Source organism: Tenrec ecaudatus, chromosome 1, assembly GCF_050624435.1.
Source record: "Tenrec ecaudatus isolate mTenEca1 chromosome 1, mTenEca1.hap1, whole genome shotgun sequence".
Taxonomy (NCBI): domain Eukaryota; kingdom Metazoa; phylum Chordata; class Mammalia; order Afrosoricida; family Tenrecidae; genus Tenrec; species Tenrec ecaudatus.
This window is the reverse complement of record NC_134530.1, coordinates 230463254-230482151: the sequence shown is the minus strand read 5'-3', so window position 1 is coordinate 230482151 and position 18898 is coordinate 230463254. Positions and strand designations below refer to the sequence as shown.

At 44.4% G+C, this 18898-nt stretch overlaps 1 protein-coding gene across 2 annotated transcripts in view; it reads left to right on the top strand.

Annotated features, from left to right (window-relative positions):
- The window catches only part of KCNH1 (potassium voltage-gated channel subfamily H member 1), a 500025-nt gene that overhangs the window by 108024 nt on the left and 373103 nt on the right, over positions 1 to 18898 (top strand). Inside the window, exon 6 of one of the 2 annotated variants that reach the window (XM_075540569.1) lies at positions 14143 to 14535. In XM_075540569.1, the coding sequence (XP_075396684.1) occupies positions 14143 to 14535 (393 nt within the window). Of the gene's footprint in view, positions 1 to 14142; positions 14617 to 18898 lie in introns of both variants that reach the window. The other variant, XM_075540568.1, reaches the window with a different exon arrangement.

Genomic DNA, 18898 nt, shown 5'->3' with positions numbered 1-18898 from the left:
CTTTCGACTAAACTTGGCTGGAATCTTAGATTCATGACCAAATTAACTTGGCCACTTGGCCACGGGTTGGGGCAACTTAGTCTCTCTAAAATTCTGCTTTAATCTCTAAATTAGGGACCAATATGTACCTCACATGGCCACCGTAAGGGTTAAATTTCACGGTCATGCAAAGTGCTCAGCCTAGAATCTGACACAGGAACACGACAGTTAAAAGCATGGACCCGGGTGTTCTACTGGGCAAACGTGGAATTAAACAAAGCTCTGGGTTTTGAACGCCGCTGTTTCTCCTTCAAACCTTGTGGTCATTGTGGTGCAGTTACTTTGCTTCTCCGAGTGTCAGTTCCTTGAGTTCCCTAGCCTGATGGTTGTTGCACTTGTTGAAAGCAAAGATGGGGAGGCTCGCCACAGAGTTGTTAGGATTAGATGCAGGCGTATAGGTGAACAGGTGGTTAGTTCCTAGTCTGGCAGACAAGACGCATCCAGGACAGGATAACCAAATGCACAGGCTCTTCCTGTCTCCTGCTGCTCCTTGGCTGGGGCTTTTTGTTCTTCATGGCAGTACATCTATAGGGTTGTGTGACATACCATTCTTGCTTTTGCGTGGCTCCTTCAGCTTTTTCCACTGGTGACCCCTTTTTGTCCAAGACATTTGCCACACTAGCACGCACTGCCAGGAATGCCACAGATCCTCACGCCCTCTCCACTCAGTTACACTGCCCCCTAGGGGAGGAAGACCCACAGTTTGAGAAGCGTTAGTCTATAGTATGGCTGTTATAACATTCTCAAAACATTCTTCATCTTGACCTGCGCTTCTAGGCTTTTCTATAGCTTTATTTTTTCAGCCACTCATTGATTTATCCAAGTAGATTATCTTCTTCTTCTTTTTAAATTAACTTAAGTGGAGGTTTACATTTCAGATCGTTAACGTAATACCCCACAGTCCAAACCACTAACCAACTCTTCCCCCACTCCTTTATTTCCCTACTCCCTCCTGTGGATCACCAACTTCTACCGCACCCAATTCAACACCCCATCCACCTTTCAACCCCACGGATCTATCTTCCATCCCTTACCCTACCTGCTTTGGCTAGCTCCACAGGCTGTTTACTTTGGTCTGAAAGTCTTCACTTTGTTTTTCTTGTCTTTTTTTTCTCTTTATAGCGGTGGTCTCATATAATATTTGTGATTCACTATGTGTTGGGTACTGTGCAAAGGGCTGAGCATATTTGGTGGCAAGGGGAGAAATACATGCCCTACCTTGTCAAGCTCACAGTTAAGTGGGAGAGACACCTCTAAACCACTCAGCACGAATGTGTATTATTACACTTCCTGGTGACTGCTAGGAAAAGAGCAAGCCTGGTGAAAATGGTAGAAGGCAATAGGAGGAAGGGGGTGGTGGTGAAGAAACTAGCTCTGATCAGGTACCAGGGAGGGCCTCTGTCAGGAGATAGCATCTCTGCTGAGACTGGACGGCAGAGAAGAACTCCCTCACCTGGAGGTATGGAAGGAGGTTTCTGACCTCCAACGTGAGGAAAAGAGTTCTGTTGTGTTGCAGAACCAACTGAAAGCAGGTGTGGACTAGTGTGCTCAGTGGGAGGGTGAAGGGCTTAAAGGGGGTTCTAAAGATAAACAACAGCAAGTAGGTCACTTGTGCAGCAGGTTTTCCCAGGGCAATGAACGCATCACTTGATTGCTTGACTACTGTGTCCATGAGCATTGATTGTGGAGCTAAGCAAGACGAAATCCTGGACAACTTCAGTCTTTTCTTCACTTGTCCCGATGTTACGTTGAGGACTTAGGTGTGCCTGACGCAGACCATGGTAGTTTCATTCCCCCTCCTATGCACATGCAAGTTAGACACTCAATGAGGAAGACCAAAGACAATCGGTGCATTCGAAAGTGGTGCTGGTGACGCGCATTGCAGCACCACGGACTGCCAAACGAACAACCAAGTCTGTCTCGGCAAACGTACAGCCCGGATGGATTTTAGAGGCAAGCATGGCCAGATTCCGTCTCATGTTCTTTGAACATGTCCCGGAGAAGCATATCATGCTTGCTAAAGTAGCCAGGTAGTGAAGACGAAGAAGGCCCTCAACAAGATGAATTGACCCAGTGGCTGCATCCATGAACATAAGAACAATTGTGAGGGTGGTCCAGAACCCGGCAGTGTTTCCCTCCGTGGGACATGGGGATGCTGTGAGTTGGAGCCCGCTTGAGGACACCTGACACCAACAGCAGCAGTGCTACGTCACAATGAGAATGTAGATCTTTGAAGTTCAATGGAAAGAGTTGGAACTTTTTGATCTCGCAAGGAATATGCTTAATCCAAGTTGTTATTTGGTATGCGAATTTGAGGTGGGCAAAAATTGACGGAGGTCTATATTACTTATTCTTTGCTGTAAAATTGATGGCGATGCTCTGCTCTCTCTACCTATTTGTTAAGGTTTATTGGCCATAATCTCTTAATCACTTTCAGCAAAAATCTTTTCGTGTGGTGGCATGCACGTGATAGAGGAGAGTTTTAGGCAAATATACTTTGGTCCTGCCTTTTAATCTAGTAGGCGTGGTTTGGGGACTGGAGAAGTCACACTGAGGAGAGGCAGGCTCTGACATATTGTCACTGCTTCCATATTAGTTTGGGAGCCCCGGAGAAAATCCCCAGTTGGAGTTTGTGCCTTCCACTAGAACTGCTCTCCTAGGAAGACAGGATATCATGCTGGCGTCACTCTGTGGTCCTAGAGAAAAACAGTAGTGTACCAGGCGCCTGAGCAAATAATCTGAGAAGATGGATTATATGAGGAAAATTCAGCAGCAGGATTGGAGGAAGGCTTATTAACAACCCGCGATATGCACATGACACATCTTGCTTGCTGAAAGTGAGGAAAAATGGAAGCATTTGTGTTGAAGATCAAGGATGCCAACCTTTCAGTGTGAAGTACACCGTAAGGTACAGAAGACAAAAATCCTCACAACTGGGCCAATAAGTAACATCATAATAAATGGAGAAAAGACGGAAGTGGTCAGAGTTTGCTTGCTTGGCTCCGTAATCAATGCAGGCAGTGATCAAATGATGCATTCGTCTCACTGGGTAAATCTGCCGCACAAGACTTCAGAGTATTGAAAAGCGAAGATACGACTTTGAGGACTAAATTGCACCTGTCCCAAGCCAGGGTATTTTCAATGCATGTGAAAGTTGGGCACTGAATAAGGAAGGTCCAAGAAGGATTGATGCATTTGAATTGTGCTGCTGCTGAAGAATATTCCTCAAAGGACAAACAAATCTGTCTTGGAAAAAGTACGGCCATAATGCTCCTTAGAGGCAAGGACGACCAGACTTGGCCACATATTATTTTGGACATGTTGTCAAGAGTGACCAGTCCCTGGAGAAGGGCATCAGTCTTGGTAAAGGAGAGGAGCAGTGAAAAAAGTGGCAGGTCCTCAAGGAGATGGACGGACACAGTGGCCGCACAATGGGCTCAGGCACAGGAACCATGGTAAGGGTGGCACTGAACTGGGCCGTGTTTCGTTCTGTTGTACGTGAATTCAAGATGGGCCAGAGCTGACTCGATGGCATCGAACAGCTGTAATACCAACTGTCAGGCGAGGGAACTGGATTTGGACTTAACGTGTGTCCTGAGCCATTCAGCTCTAAACAAATCATTCTCCGTGTGGGCCTGTTTTCTCAATCTCTGAAATAAGCAAATGTCAGCCTTCCCCTCTCCGGAGCGGGCAGTGGGATGTGATGCTGTATGGCCATGCACTGTGAGAGGTATGCCAGGCCTCCCAAATGGATTAGTGAAAAGCCCCAGGGGCTGGGAGCTGGGAGACTGGCTTCTGTTCTCAGCCCCTCTGCTTCCTCACCCTTCGTATGACTCGGGGTGAGTCACCTCGCCTCTTTGAGCCACCATTTTCCCGTCTGTGGGACCCCCTGACGGGGCGATTATGAAGATTTGAACAATACAATCGAGGGCTCTGGAGTAAAAGTGCTGGAGAAACGTCTATCAGCCTGGGTTTCCTGGTGTTCCTCTAGGACCTGGGCCAGACTGCCCTAGATCTGAGGGCAAACTCTAGGTCTCTTTCCATCTTCCAGAAAAACATTCCTGGCCCCGTCAATAACAAGCACTTCCGGGGGCTCAGGACAAAGCAGGATGTGGTAGGCAGAGCACTAGAGAGCACCTGAACTGCCAATTCACACCGGGAGACAGAGCGCCCCGCTGGAAGGGGCGAGGAGAGATAAGAGCTGTAATGAGGAGCCTGCAGCCAGTTTTCCGCCCTTTGAAGCTCCTTTCTAACAAAATGAATCCAACGGAGGAAACAGAAGCACAGGCCCACGTGCCAGTGATCACAGAGAAGAGCGGACTGGCTATGTCCTGTCTTTCTCCAAGAGCTTGCTCCAGCGATGTCTGGTGACGTTGAATTTGTCTGCAATGTGATTTTGAAAAGTTACTGAGCAACTAATAGAGATCAACTCCTTTTTTTTCCTCTCATGTTGCTAACAAGTTCAGATAAAAGTGACATGCATGAGGCCTTAAATCAGATGGTAAACGTTTTACCTTCTGTGAGTCTTTCGTAGCCTTTAGCATAAAGACTCGGGAAGAGACTGTGCCACATTTTGGTGAAGCAGATGTCTCAGCATCAGAATCTATCTTCATGAGGTAGATGTCCAGCCTAGTTCAAATGGAAAAGGCCCCAAGCTAGGGGTCGAAAGGGACAGAAGCTGAACACAAGTCCCCCCAGCCCCCCTTGCCGAGCCTAGTGGTTCCCCCCCCCCACCTGATGGGGCATACTTCGTAAGAACAGCAGCCGCCTTCGAGTGGATGGTCAGCAGGCATTTGGGTAATGTACGAAGACTCGATTGACTCAGGCAAGGCAGCACAATGGGAAAGCACACTTAGCAAAAACGATCGATTCTTTAGCAAACTGTGACTGGAATGGCCATCTTTCTCTGAAAGGGCATTGCCTCCAAGGGTGTCTCACCAGGAACCAGGGCGCTCTGGGAGAATTTGGCTTGCAGCCAGCAGGTGGTTCTTTATTTGTTGGTTTGTTTGTTTTCTGAGGTCTTGCCCCTCAGACTGTATCTTGCAAGCAGTACAAATAGCCCCCTCAATAAGCTACCGGCCTTTCCCCTTTGCTTTTCTCCTTCCCAGCTGGCTGTCCAGGACTATAGTCTCAGAGATGCTCATAGAACATCCACCCTCAAGTGACATTTTAAAAAATTGGAGATATTTATAGATTCACATAACGTTATAGGAAAGAATAGAGAGAGACCATGCACCCTTTCTTTACGCAATGTCTCCGAAGGGTATTATTCTGCAAAGCTATAGTGAAATGCAATGAGGATACTGACATTGATACAGTCACAGTATATAGCTTTTCTGTCACCGCAGGTGCCTGCTCTTCCACCTTTCTCTCACCCTCACCTGCCCTGGAAACCACCTATCTGTTTTCTATTTCTAGAATTTGTTTCATTCAAAGATTATGTAAATAGAATTACGTATACCTTATGGCAGTGGTTCTCAACCTTCCTAATGCCATGACTCTTTCATACAGTTCCTCATATGTGGTGGTGACCCCCCAACCATAAAATTATTTTCGTTGCTATTTCATAACTAATTTTGCAACTGTTATGAATCATCATGTAAATATCTGATATGCAGGATTTCCATTGTTACAAATTGAACATAATTAAAGCATAGTGATTAATCAGAAAATAATATGTAATTATATTTTGTGAAATATTGATTTCTAATTACAAATAAATGAAATTTTGCCTTGAAGCGTGGTGTAACATGGGTAACAGTGTTCACGCCAGGTACTTGTATGTGGGCGTATCTGCTTGTGGGAGGACCCGCCTGGAGATGGATAGAGGAGCAGTGTCTCGGTTCCTAAGACCATCAGAAATATGTGTTTTCTGTTGGTCTTAAGCGACCCCCAAAGTGGTCGCAACCCACAGGTTGAGAATCACTGCCTTATGGGATTGTTTCCCCATCAAAAAACAGTAAAAAACAGTATGACTCGATGGTGATTCATCCACGTCACTGTGTGTAGCAATAGTCTGTCTTCTTTGTTGCTGAATACTATTCTGTGGTATGGGTATTGAGGTAGCTAGTTTATTGTGCCAACCTGGCCGATAAACACATGTGGGATTAATTGAAGGGCAGAGAGATAAATGGCTCTGTGAACCTCGCCTTTCTTGTCTCTTGCTCTTTGATCATCGGATCAGTGTGCCTAGCTTGTTCTGTGCCTCAATTTGCAAGCTACACTACCTGTGGGACACCTAACCCGTGGACTGGTGTTATTGTAATTTGAGGTTCCTTCAAGGCCTGCTTTGCCACACAATTGGAATTTACAGCTCTTGAGCTAGGGACTGTCAGACCCTGTCATCTGACTGACTGTTGGTGACCTGCCTTGCTGTTTGCTGCCTGTGCCTGGATAGCCTGAATTGCTCTACAGAGGACTATTTGGTGGCCCTGAAGACTTGAAGGACAGCCAGTGTCTCACAACTGTCTCACGGGAGTGAGTTGCACTGAGCCATTTGTACTGCTTTATAATTTAACTGTTTATTTATTGTGTTATCTATCTATCTATCTATCTATCTATCTATCTATCTAATTATTAGCTATCTGGTTTTGTCTCTCTAGAGAAACCTGTCTAACACAGGTATAGGACAATTTGTGTAGTCATTCATCCATTGAAAGATAGCTCGGTTGTTCCTGGTTTGGAGTTATATTGAGATAGTTGCTATACATATTCATGTACAGGTTTGCACAGGAGCCTCAATCTTCACGTTTCTTTGGCAAATGCCCAAGAGTGTAATTGCTGTGACAGACAGCAGTTGAGTTTTCAGTTAGTTGTTTGAGAAACTTTCACATTGTTTGCTTGTTTCCAGATGCCTGGGTCCGTTTAGATTTTCATGACACTGCAGGAGCGATCAAGTTTATCTGTGTCCTCTCAGGCTCGTGGTACTGCCACTAGTTTTCTTTCAGCTATCCTGCTTGGTACTGATCCCTTCTTGTGGTGTGTGTCTTCCTAAAAATTAATGGTATTGAACATCTTTTCATGTGCATGTTTATCATTTGTCTCTCCTCCTCTTGTTTGTTTGAAATGAACGTGTTTGTCCTTAAAGATTCCAAGTTCATTTCAATTTTACTTCTCTCTCTTTCCACTCTGACCACTATTTAAGTTTGAGGGATAAGGAATTTAGTAGCATATCTTTTTAAAGAAACAGACTACATATATTTACACAGTCCTTCTCAAGAAATGAACTCAACAACAACATCCTGTTACATCATCCATGTATGTGGTTCTTTTCCATGCCCATTCCTCTTCCTTCCCTGCTCAATAACTTCACTCTTCCCTCTCTGTGTTCTCCTAGCTATCATCTTATGTCTGTTCATGTGATTTGCTCATTTTCAAATAGGATTTTTAAGGAAATGTTTTCATTTACTGTTGAAAATATGCACGGCAGAACACACACCAGTGCAGTAATTTCCTCATGTACATATAATCCACTGACATTGATTACATCCTTCATGTGTGCGACCATCCTCATCTTGCTCTTCCAAAGTGTGTCTCCTCATGAGCATCGACTCCTTCCCTCTGAGCTTCCTGTCTCACCGTTCCACTTGCTGCTGTTGTCTACTTACTCCCATAGAAACAGTCCTTTAAAATAATCTAACATTCAAGGAAGGTTTCTCTAATAATTCGAGTATTGTTTGGTTTAATGAAGACTCGGGGAGATTATCTATCTATCTATCCTTTTAAGGATTACAGTTTAAAGCATATTTCATCAAAATAGTTTCACGGGTTCATCTATTCTCAGTGGGTCTAGATTCTTTGGATTTGGGAATTTGAAATTCTGTTCTACATTTGCCCTTTTGATCAGGATTCTTCTATAGAGTCTGTGAACAAAATGTTGAGTGGACTGTTATTTTTTAAACGGTTGAGTTTTGAGATCTCTTTATATGCTTCAGAGTCTATATCCTCTGGTCAGAATATTTTCTTCCAGTCACAGTGTGCCTTTCATCTTCTTAACAGAACTTTCTGCAGAGAAGAAAAAGCACATTTTTCCTTTTCTGGATTGTACTCTGGTGTCAAGTCTGGGAACATTCTGTGTAGACCTGGATCTTGAAGATTTTCTTCCATGCTTCCTCTCAAGAAGCTTTATGTTTTCCACTTAAGACTGTGATTCATTTTTAGTTTAACCTTTGTTCACTGTGTGAAATCTGGTTGAGATTTTGCTGTTGTGTGCACGTGTTACATATAGATATACTTTCTCTAACACCAGTTGTTGGAAAGTTATCTTTCCTCCTCTGAATTGCTTTTGCAGGTGGGCCTACTTTAAAAAAAATCATTTTATTAGGGCCTCATACAATTCTTATCACAATCCATACATACATCCATTGTATCAAGCACATTTGTACATTTGTTGCCATCATCAGTCTCAAAACATTTGTCTTCTACTTAAGCCCTTAATATCAGGTCCTCATTTCCCCCCTCCCTTTCCCCTCTCCCTCCTTCATGAAACCTTCATCATTCATAAATTATTATTATTTTGTCATACGTTACACTGTCAAACGTCTCCCCTTGCCCACTTCTCTGTTGTCTATCCCCTAGGAAGGAGGTTATACATAGATTCTTGTAATCGGTTCCTCCTTTCTGCCCCACATTCTCTCCACCCTCCAGGCATCACCGCTCTCACCACTGGTCCTGAAGATGTCATCTGTCCTGGATTCCCTGTGTTTCCAGTTGCTATCTGTATCAATGTACATCCTCTGGTCTAGCCAGATTTGTAAAGTAGAATTGGGATCATGATAGTGGTGGTGGGGGGTAGCATTTAAGAACTGGAGGAAAGTTATATGTTTCATCGTGCACCCTGACTGGCTCATCTCCTCCCCACAACCCTTCAGTAAGGAGATGTCCAGTTGCCTATCGATGGGCTTTGAGTCTCCACTCTGCACTCAACCTCTTATAAAATATGATTTTTTTGTTCTTTGAAGCTTGATACCTGCTCCCTTCGACAGCTTGTGGTCACACAGGCTGGTGTGCTTATTTCATGTAGGCTTTGTTGCTTCTGAGCTAGATGGCCGCTTATTTATCTTCAAGCCTTTAAGACCCCAGACGCTATATCTTTTGATAGCCGGCAGCATCAGCTTTCTTCACATTTGCTTATGCACACGTTTGTCTTCAGTGATCATATTGGGAAGATGGGCACCCATTATTATGCTTTTTTGTTCTTTGATGTCTGAAAACTGGTCCCGTCTACACCTCGTGGTCACACAGACTGGTGTGCTTCTTCCATGTGGGTTTTGAGGCTTCTCAGCTAGATGGCCGCTTGTTTATCTTCAAGTCTTTAAGACCCCAGATGCTATATCTTTTGATAACCAGGCACCACCAGCTTTCTTCACCACATATGCTTATGCACCCATTTGTCTCCAGTGATCATGTCAGGAAGGTGTGCATCATGGAATGCCAATTTAATAGAACAATGTGTTCTTGCATTGAGTAAGTACTTGAGTGGAGGTCCAATGTCCATCTGCTGCCTTAGCACTAAACCTATAAATATATGCACTTAGATCTATTTCCCTACCATCCTATATAAATATATTTACATATGTACATGCCTATAGTTAAACCTCTATAAATACCCTTTGTCACCTTGTTCATTCCTCTATTTCCTCTTGTCCCACTATCATGCTCAGCCTTCATTTGGTTTCAGTAATTTCTCTCAGTTACATTTCCCTTGTTGAATCCCTACCAGGCTTCTCACACCCTCCTTGCCACTAATTTTGGGTCACTTGTTGCTCCACTTTCCCTGGGTTGGTCAACACCACTTCCTTACCCTGCCTCCCCCTCTCCTATATCCCCCCATAACCATCGGTCCCGTTGTTTTCTCCTCCAGACTGTTCATCCAGCCTATCTTATCTAGATAGATTTGTAGAAATAATAATATGCACCAAAAATCAAGGCATAGTAAGACAGGCGATGAATGAGAATATAGCAATTACAACAAAAAAGAATACCAATGACCCATAAAAGAATAGATTAATTAAAAGAAAAGAAAAAGTTTTAAAAAGAAAGAAAAATCTATAAATAGATCAAGGTCTGATTTTTGAACTCTAGTCGTGTCCTCCTGCCAGGTCCGAAGGGGTGCCACGCTCTGGCCCCAGAGTCTGTCCTTTGTACTCCCTCAGGGCTCCCTGCTCTGCTCCCACAGTTGCTCTGCCACAAGCCTTTAGTAGTTTGCCTCAGTGTCGCGGGGTCAGTCCGGGCCAGCCCTGACACTGAGTCTCCAGTGTTGTCCCCCTTAGGGCCCTGGGCAAGCGAGAGATGGCGTGTCTCATAGTGGTATCAGCCATATGGTCCACTCTGTGCATTGGCTGTTCAGAGCGGGGATCTCGTCCTCCAGGCCTGGTGGGCCAGGATGTGCTCCACTCTCTCTTCCTCCCCCTTCATTTGCTCCCATTTGCTCTGATGAGACATGTCCCTCTCCCCTAGCTGCAGCTTCAGTGCTGTCCTCTAAGGTAAATTCTAAAGTAAATAATGCGCCATCCTCTAAAGTAAATTCTTCTGGGGGGAGGGGCAGTTGTCTGTGTAGCTGGTATGGGGGCCAAGCCCCCAGGCCCCTTCACTGGCTCCCCACTCCTTGCTGGCATGCTGCATTCGCATCCTGGAACACTGGCTTTAAGTCTGGTCCTTTTTCCCCTGTGGAGACACAAACAATACCCTCCCCTTGGATGCCTCAGTGCTCTGTTCCCCAGCCACACAACTTTTTCCCCCTTTTCTCCTCGCCCCCCCCCCTTTTTAGTTGGCTCCATAGGTACCCCTGGATTTAGTCTGGCCCCTGCCATACTACCTGGATCTCACCCCGGGAGTGTTTGTGTACAGTAACTTTTTCCATGTGCCCCTTTTGCATTTTTCTTTTATTATTTTTTATAAACTTACCTTAGCGGACTTATGTTATACTTGTCCTTTTGTGTTCGGCTTACTTCACTTAGCATAATTTCTTCCAGTTCTTCTCATGAGGAGATATGCTTCATATGTTCATCACTGCTTTTTAGGGATGCCTAGTACTCCATTTTATATATGTACCACAGTTATTTAATCCATTCATGTGTTGATGGGAATTTGGGTTGTTTCCACTTCTGTGCAATTGTGAACTGTGCCACAATAAACATTGGAGCACAGATATCTGGCCTTGGTTTGTTTCTCGCCTCTTCTGGGTTTATACCCAGTAGGAGGGTTGCTGGGTCTTATGGTAGCTCAATTTCCATCTGTTTTAGAAATTGCCAAATTGATTTCCATAGTGGCTGTGCATACCTACAGGTCCACCAGCAGTGGATGAGAGTTCCTCTTCACCACAACCCCTCCAACACTTGTTGCTTTCTGATGTTTTGAATTGGGCTATCTTTGAGGGTGTGAGGCGGTATCTCATAGTTGTTTTGATTTGCATTTCTCTTATGGCTATTGATTGGGAACATTTTCTCATATGTTTATTGGCCATTCGGATTTCAGACTCAATGAAACTTCTGTTCAGGTCCTTTGCCTACCTCCTCAGTGGGCAGTTAGTTTCTCTCTTATTGTAACCTTGCAAAGTATTGTAGATTTTAGTAATAAGCCCTTTGTCTGATGTGTCATTGCTAAAGATGTTTTTCCCAGTTTTTAGGCTCTTTTTTTACTTTCTTGGTGAATTCTTTCGATGTACACAGGTGTCTTATCTTCAGTATATCCCACTTGTCTAATCGTGACTCCTCTGTATTTGTATCCTTCCCTATTTCCGATAGCCTATGTATTCCCTGTGCCAAGGTTCTAAGATTTGTCCCAACTCCCTCATTAATGGCCCTAATTATTTGGGGTTTTATCTCAAGGTCTGTGATCCACCTTGAGTTTATTCTTGTGCATGGAGTGAGGTAAGGGTCTGGCTTCATTTTTCTGCAGGTAGATATCCATTTTTTCCAGCACCATTTGTTGAAGAGGGCATCTGCTTCCCATTTAATATTCTTTGGGCCGTTATCAAGCATCAGTTGCCTGTACGCTGTTTTTATTTCTGTGTCTTTGGCTCTTTTCCATTGGTCTGAATAGCTGTCATTATGCCAGTACCACACTGTTTTGACTACTGTGGCCATATAGTACGTGCTAAAGTCAGGTAGACCAACCCTCACGTAGGCCTACTTTTGGTGATAATTTTCTATTATCATATTAACCTATATGTCTATCCTTCTTGTAATATCACACAGTCTTTAATATGGTAGCTATATGTACTAAACCTTGAAATCAGTTAGACATTTTTCCATTGTAGTCCTCGTATTAAAAATTGTTCTAGCTATTTAACTTTTCCCCATATACATTTTAGAATAATACTGTGAATGTACAAAAAACCCTTGCTGGAGTTTTAATAGGTATGGCACTAAACCTTTATATTAATTTGGAGAGAGTGGGCATCTTTAATATATTAAGTCTTCTGATTTATAAGCATTAGTTTGCCATTCCACTTAAAAATATTTTCTTTCATCAGCATTTGGTTTTTTTTAACATAAAAGTCTAGTACATGCTTTGCTAGATGAACACCTAAATTTGTTCTTCAAACAAGTTGCTTGGTTCTGTCTTGTAGCCGAGCTTCTCTAGACACATTCCTGAACCGAGTGTGCCTCCTGAACCGTCTAAACGACCCCGGGGAATTCAGGCGTAGTCAGGAATTGCATGCATTTTGAATTCTCTAGATCAAATTTGGGATCCTAATTCTAACGCTTGCTACCTGTATGACCTTGGCTTTCAGTCTTCCATTAAAAAAGGTCCTCCAGTGCCTGTCTGGGCCAACCACCATGGCGGACTCCTGAAATACAGGAGTGAGTGCCTCTGATTGCTCTCTTCCCTTCCTGGCTATCATCACATGCAGCGGCTTTATATCAAGAAACATATCCCACATTGGAGACGCTTTTTCATCATTCCCATCATTTGTTATAATTTTGTTCTTCTTCTGAATCCTTTGTTCTGATGGATTATCTGCACACCAGCCAGAGTGATTTTTTAATAACACACATACAGTCATTATTCCTTTGCTCACTAATACCCTGTAGCTACACCAGGTTGTACTGAGTATAAAATCCTCCCCCTCCCCGTGGTGTAGTAGGTCCTGTGTGGCCTTGTCGTTGCTTCCTTCTTGACTTCACTGGGCATCCTTCCTCAACCCTCAGTGGGCTTCCTGTACACTGGCCTTCTTCTTCCTGCGGAAAATAAAATATCAAGGTCATTCACACCAGGGCCATGGTCTCCGTTAGGCTCTCTGCCTAGGATACTTTTTCCACAGACTGGTTCCTCTTCAAACACCACCCCCCTCGTTCCCCATACAAATCACATTTTATCAACTGACTGTGTTGCACCCTTTGCATTGACTCCATCACTATTTGAGATTATCTTGATTATCTGTCTCCTGGATTGTGCTCCGTGGGAGCGGGCTCTTGTTGTGTCCTTCACTGCCCATGTACGCCCATTTCTTAAAACAGTTCCTGGCACAGAAGGTCCATAGAGTGCTTGAATCAAGTGGCTGACCTCTCTTGGGCCTCAGTGTCTCAATTAGAACATCATAGGGTAATTGGCCAATGAAACAAGTTTGTGCTTGGAATTCAGTGAGATAATAGATGATATGAATGTTAAGTACAGTGTTTCACTCATAGTAAGCCACCATAGATTGTTGTTCCATCATGAATATTTCTCATACAAACATTCACCTTCCAACCAGAATGCTCCCTAGAGAGGATGAGGAGACATTTGCTCACTGAGTTTGGATGTGATATCAGGCTAGACTAGCTCTAGCCAAAGAGACCATCTTTGGTAGTGAGGAATGGAAAACGAAGGCAACGCTTGAGGTAATGGGTTGCCACCATAGCCACAACCTGCCAAGTATCGTGAAGATGTTGGAGAGCTGGGAAAGGTTTCGTTCTGTTGCACGTAGGTCAATGTGATTCAGAGTAATGACGACTAACAACAGCGTTGACGTCTGTTATCTATTATCTATTTATTCTTAGACTTCACAATCCCTCCAGAAGGGCATGTGTGCTTATCGGTTACAGATTTTATGAGTATTTGCTGCTGGTCAGATGTTGGTAATTAAATCCTAACTCTTCACCATATTTTTCTGTGCAGGTCCTCCAGCTGGGCTCTGACATTCTTCCCCAATACAAGCAAGAGGCACCAAAGACTCCTCCTCACATCATCTTACATTACTGTGTTTTTAAGACCACTTGGGACTGGATCATCTTGATCTTAACCTTCTACACAGCCATCTTGGTCCCTTACAATGTTTCCTTTAAAACAAGGCAGAACAACGTGGCCTGGCTGGTGGTGGATAGCATTGTAGATGTCATCTTCTTGGTGGACATTGTGCTGAATTTTCATACCACCTTTGTTGGACCAGCTGGGGAAGTGATTTCTGACCCCAAACTCATCCGCATGAACTACTTGAAGACGTGGTTTGTGATTGACCTTCTGTCCTGTTTGCCATATGATGTCATCAACGCTTTTGAGAACGTGGATGAGGTTAGTGCCTATATGGGTGACCCAGGGAAGATTGATTTTGCTGATCAGATTCCACCACCACTGGAGGGGAGAGAGAGTCAGGTACATCCCTCAAATCTCAGCCCTTGTTGTTATGTTGTCAACGTTGCATTACTAAATGTGGGCGGGTCGTCAACGGAAGACTGATTACGTGGGTGGGAATGTGCATGGGTGATGTGGAGAGGAGGAGGAGCATGTTCCCCTGCCTGCGGAACCTGTGGAGGTTCGGACAATGCATGCCGGTGAATTGGGGAGGGTTCAGGAGAACCATGCGCCTGAGGTGTGTAAGCCACTGGCTCAGGGCAATGGCCTGCAGAAGACATTCATTGTCACTGTACTGGTGAATCTTTCACTCAGAACAAAATTGTTGAGTGAATACCTATCAATGATTGATTTCTCTAATTAGGTAAACTTTTCTGTCATGGACCACTGCTCTTTAACTGTTTAATGACTACCTAACTTTCGGCAATAGGAATGCCGGCTCTCCCCAAATTTTCTTTCAAAATTAAAAACATGTGTATATATATATATGAACAAAGGAATGAGTTGTTTCTTTGCTCAGAAGAGTTTTTGGAAGTGACCAGTGGCTTTCAGTTTTTCATTGTTTTCTCTGCCTGGATTTGTTGATAGTCCGGTGTCTATCACAGTTACTGGGAAGAGCGATTTTTATTGGGTTGGGCAGGATTGGATGGTTAATCCTGAGAGCACTGTAGGGAATTAAAGGAAGTGAAATGCCTGGAATCCGGATGCGTCCCAACAGCCATTGTCTGGATGGTGCCTAGGACATGTTGCAATAGGAGAGTCACTGGAAAACACAAGGATGTCAAGTCACTGCAAAGAAAATGGCCAGATCCCTATCTAGTGTAAGTGCTCTGTGGGAATGACTCTTTATCTTACTCTTGGTTGACACTCCAGATGGGTCCAGAGGAGGCAGTTCATTTGGTTAATCTTTAGCTCATTTCATAATGGACATTTACTGCTTCAGATTACAGTGAGTCCAGACATCAGAGTCTGGCTGGGCCATTTCCTGGGTGGGTAATTCAGGAAGCTGTGTGGTGGCTGAGTTGATGCAAGACTTATTCTCAGGGCTAAAGAGTTAGCGGGGCTCAGTTAGTTGGAAGGGACCATCTGCTCTCCTGGCAATGACCTCATGTCGGTTGGGTGCTATAACGTGGCCTTGCCGTCTTCAGATCAGTACCTGTGGGATAAGACACCGGGCCCTTCCTCTGGGGGAACTGACCTGTTTCATGAAGAGCAGTTCTTGCAAAATGCTGCTGAGTTGTAGAGCTGCTGGAGACCGTGAGTATTCAGAAGCTCTACACTTGGGACCACACCTGCATTTCAGCATGTGGTGTGCTTTTAATGCATTTTAAAATCCCAAAGACTCATTCTCTAGGTGGTGGCTTATGTAGATTTTGTGTGAGACTAAATGAGTTGAGACGGATCATAAACCAGAGCAGGATCATCCCTGAAGTGAATTCTGGGACCCTTAAGTGTGAATTGTAGTACACGTTGGGAATGATCTTTTTCTCTGTGAGCCCATTTCTAGAAAATGTTCCCGTGGAAAATAGGACTATTTTTGGCGCAGGGAATTTAAATGTATTTTCTCAATCTGAAAGAGCCTCTTAGACACATATGAGAAATTAAATTTAACTTTAAGAAGCCACTTACATTTTAAAAATAAACCATTTTCTGTTGATGGCAATGAGACGGAGATTTTAGAGAATAATCAGAACAGTTCTTCAACTTCTGCAGGTTCTTAGTAAGAGTTGCTGGATCCACAAACACACATGCAACAGTGTCAAGATTGCCTGTAGGCTAGAAACATGGAGAGCTCTTCCAGCAGCTTCCTGTCGGTGGCATTGGAACTTTGGGGCTAATGACTGTAAGTAGCCCCATGATGTTACTGACTTTTGGATTAATAAAATAGTTTGAAAAATAGGAGGCAGATGACATTTTCTGTACTTTCTAGTTGGTGAAAGATTGAGAATCAACGTTCTTAGTACCATTTTTAAAAATCTTACATTATAAATATTAGGGAGCTCTAGTTACAATTTTCACCCACAATGACCTGGTTTTATAGTTAGTAATTCCTTTTAAGATGCCCACGTGTAGTGCAAATGGTTACTGCACTTGATTGCTAACTGTAGGGTTGATGGTTTGAACCTGTCCTAAGGCTCCTTGGAAGAAAGCCATGGTGATCTACTTGCAAAAATATATATCAACACATGGAATTACCTCAAGATGGAATCAAGCACAATTTTTTAAAAATTAAAAGCTGTGACTGACACCCAGAAATAGTGTATTTTCATAGCACTTGTAGTAGTATGGAGAAAACAATGCGAGGAAATGGTAGGTTTCTTCTAGGCTTTTCATTGTCATCTATTAAGACAGCTAGTGAATTGGAGCGTGCATACAGACCCCACCATGACGCGCCAAACCAGGAGGTCAGCGTAACACGTGGAGGAATGCATGAAAAGACTGAACTACAGGTCCGGCCCCAACCAGAACCAGCCTGACCCCCACCCTGGAAGTGTGTGCCACAGAGAATGACACTAGACCTTCTGGTGGGGGCAAGGAACCGACCTACCATACCCAGATGGAAGCAAACCAAGAAGGAAAGAGAGAAAAGGGCAGTTGGCTCCAAAGGGGCACATCAAGTCCAGAGGATGAGGTCCCTGCATGGAGCTGCTGGGGCACAGAAAGGACTGTGGGACTACCAACAGCTCAAGACATATTGCCCCCTAACTGGAGCATATGGAGACGGGACAATAATGGGACACATGGTGTGGAGACAGTGTGGGCATGGAGCATAACAAATCAGCAGAGTAAAGCTGAGCACAGAGCCCCTGAAGAGCCCCAAGAATGGACTTCAGACAAGGAGGGGCATCTCCTAGATCCCCTCCCAGGACCAGGGGGGAGGGTCCCACGGGGACCAGCAAACAGACCTGTACTTATCTTGGGTCTTTTTCTTTTCTCTCATCTTTTTCGCTTCCCTTTTCTTTCTTCAACTGTACGTTTTCTTACTGTTCAGACTAGGACATGGCTGGGTTGCCTAAGTACATGGGCTGGACCATGGGAGGGAAGCCCCGGAAAGTAGAGGGAGAAGAAGGAGGTGGGGAGAAGGGTGTAGTAGTGAGCAGACAGCGCCATGGACAGGGGAACAACTAGGGAAGCAGAACCAGCATCCAGGAGAGGGTAGAGATCCTGTGAGTACTAGAGCAACACCAAGCTAGTGGAGAGGGAGCACTAAGAGGTGGAAGAAGGGGAAAAGTGATGGCGGGGCAGGAGGAGGCAAAAGGAAACAGAGGCAAGATCTAGAAAGCAAAGGCAGAGATAGAGAGATTAATAGAGGTGTTCACTTATGCAAATACATTAAAACATAATAATAGGGGTATTGGCCTATGTACATATATTTATAAGGCAATGCACTGAAGCTGCAGATAGGCCTTGGGCCTTGGCTCATACCTTCCCTCAATATGAGAACACTCTGTTCTAACAAATTGATGGTCTGTGATGCTCACCCCCCCGCCCTGCCCCCCCTTACATGCACACATGATCGCTGAAGACAAAATGGGTGCATAAGCAGATGTGGTGAAGACAGAGGATGGTGCCTGGCTATTAAAAGATATAGTGTCTGGGGTCTTAAAGGCTTGAAGTTAAACAAGCAGCCATCCAACAGTGAAGCAACAAGCCCACATGGAGGAAACACACCAGTCGGTGTGATCGAGACTGGGCAACGGGCATCAGAAGATTCATAACAAACAGTAAACAAACAAACAAACAAAACAAAAATGCATTGGTGAGAATGGACGGGGGTTGAAGAGGAGACCCAAAGCCCATCTATAGACAACGGAGCATCCCTGCACAGAGGGGTCACAGGACGGGTGTGAGTCAATCAGGGTGCAGTAGAGCACTAATGGGTTATGCAATGAACCTCTTTTTCCTGGAGGCTTCCCCACCCCCCATTATCATGACCTCAATGCCGCCTCCCAATCTAGACTAGACGGAGCATGTACATAGGTATAGGCAAGAGATAAAACTCACAACACATGGAACCCAGGAATTGGAATGGGAATAGAGATACCAAAAGGGTAGGGGGATGTAGGGGAGAGGTGTGGAGAGGGGAGGGCACCGATCACAACAAATAGCATACAGCCACATACCCCAAGTCAGGGGGAGGAACAACAGAACCAGAGGGGAAGGGAGACCTTAGTCGGAGTGAGATTTGAAAATAATGAACAATCTACAATCTATCAGGGGGCCATGAGGGTTGGGGCAGCAGGGTGGGAGGGTAAAAAGGAGAAACTGATTCCAAGGGCTCAATGGAAAGTAAATGTCTAGA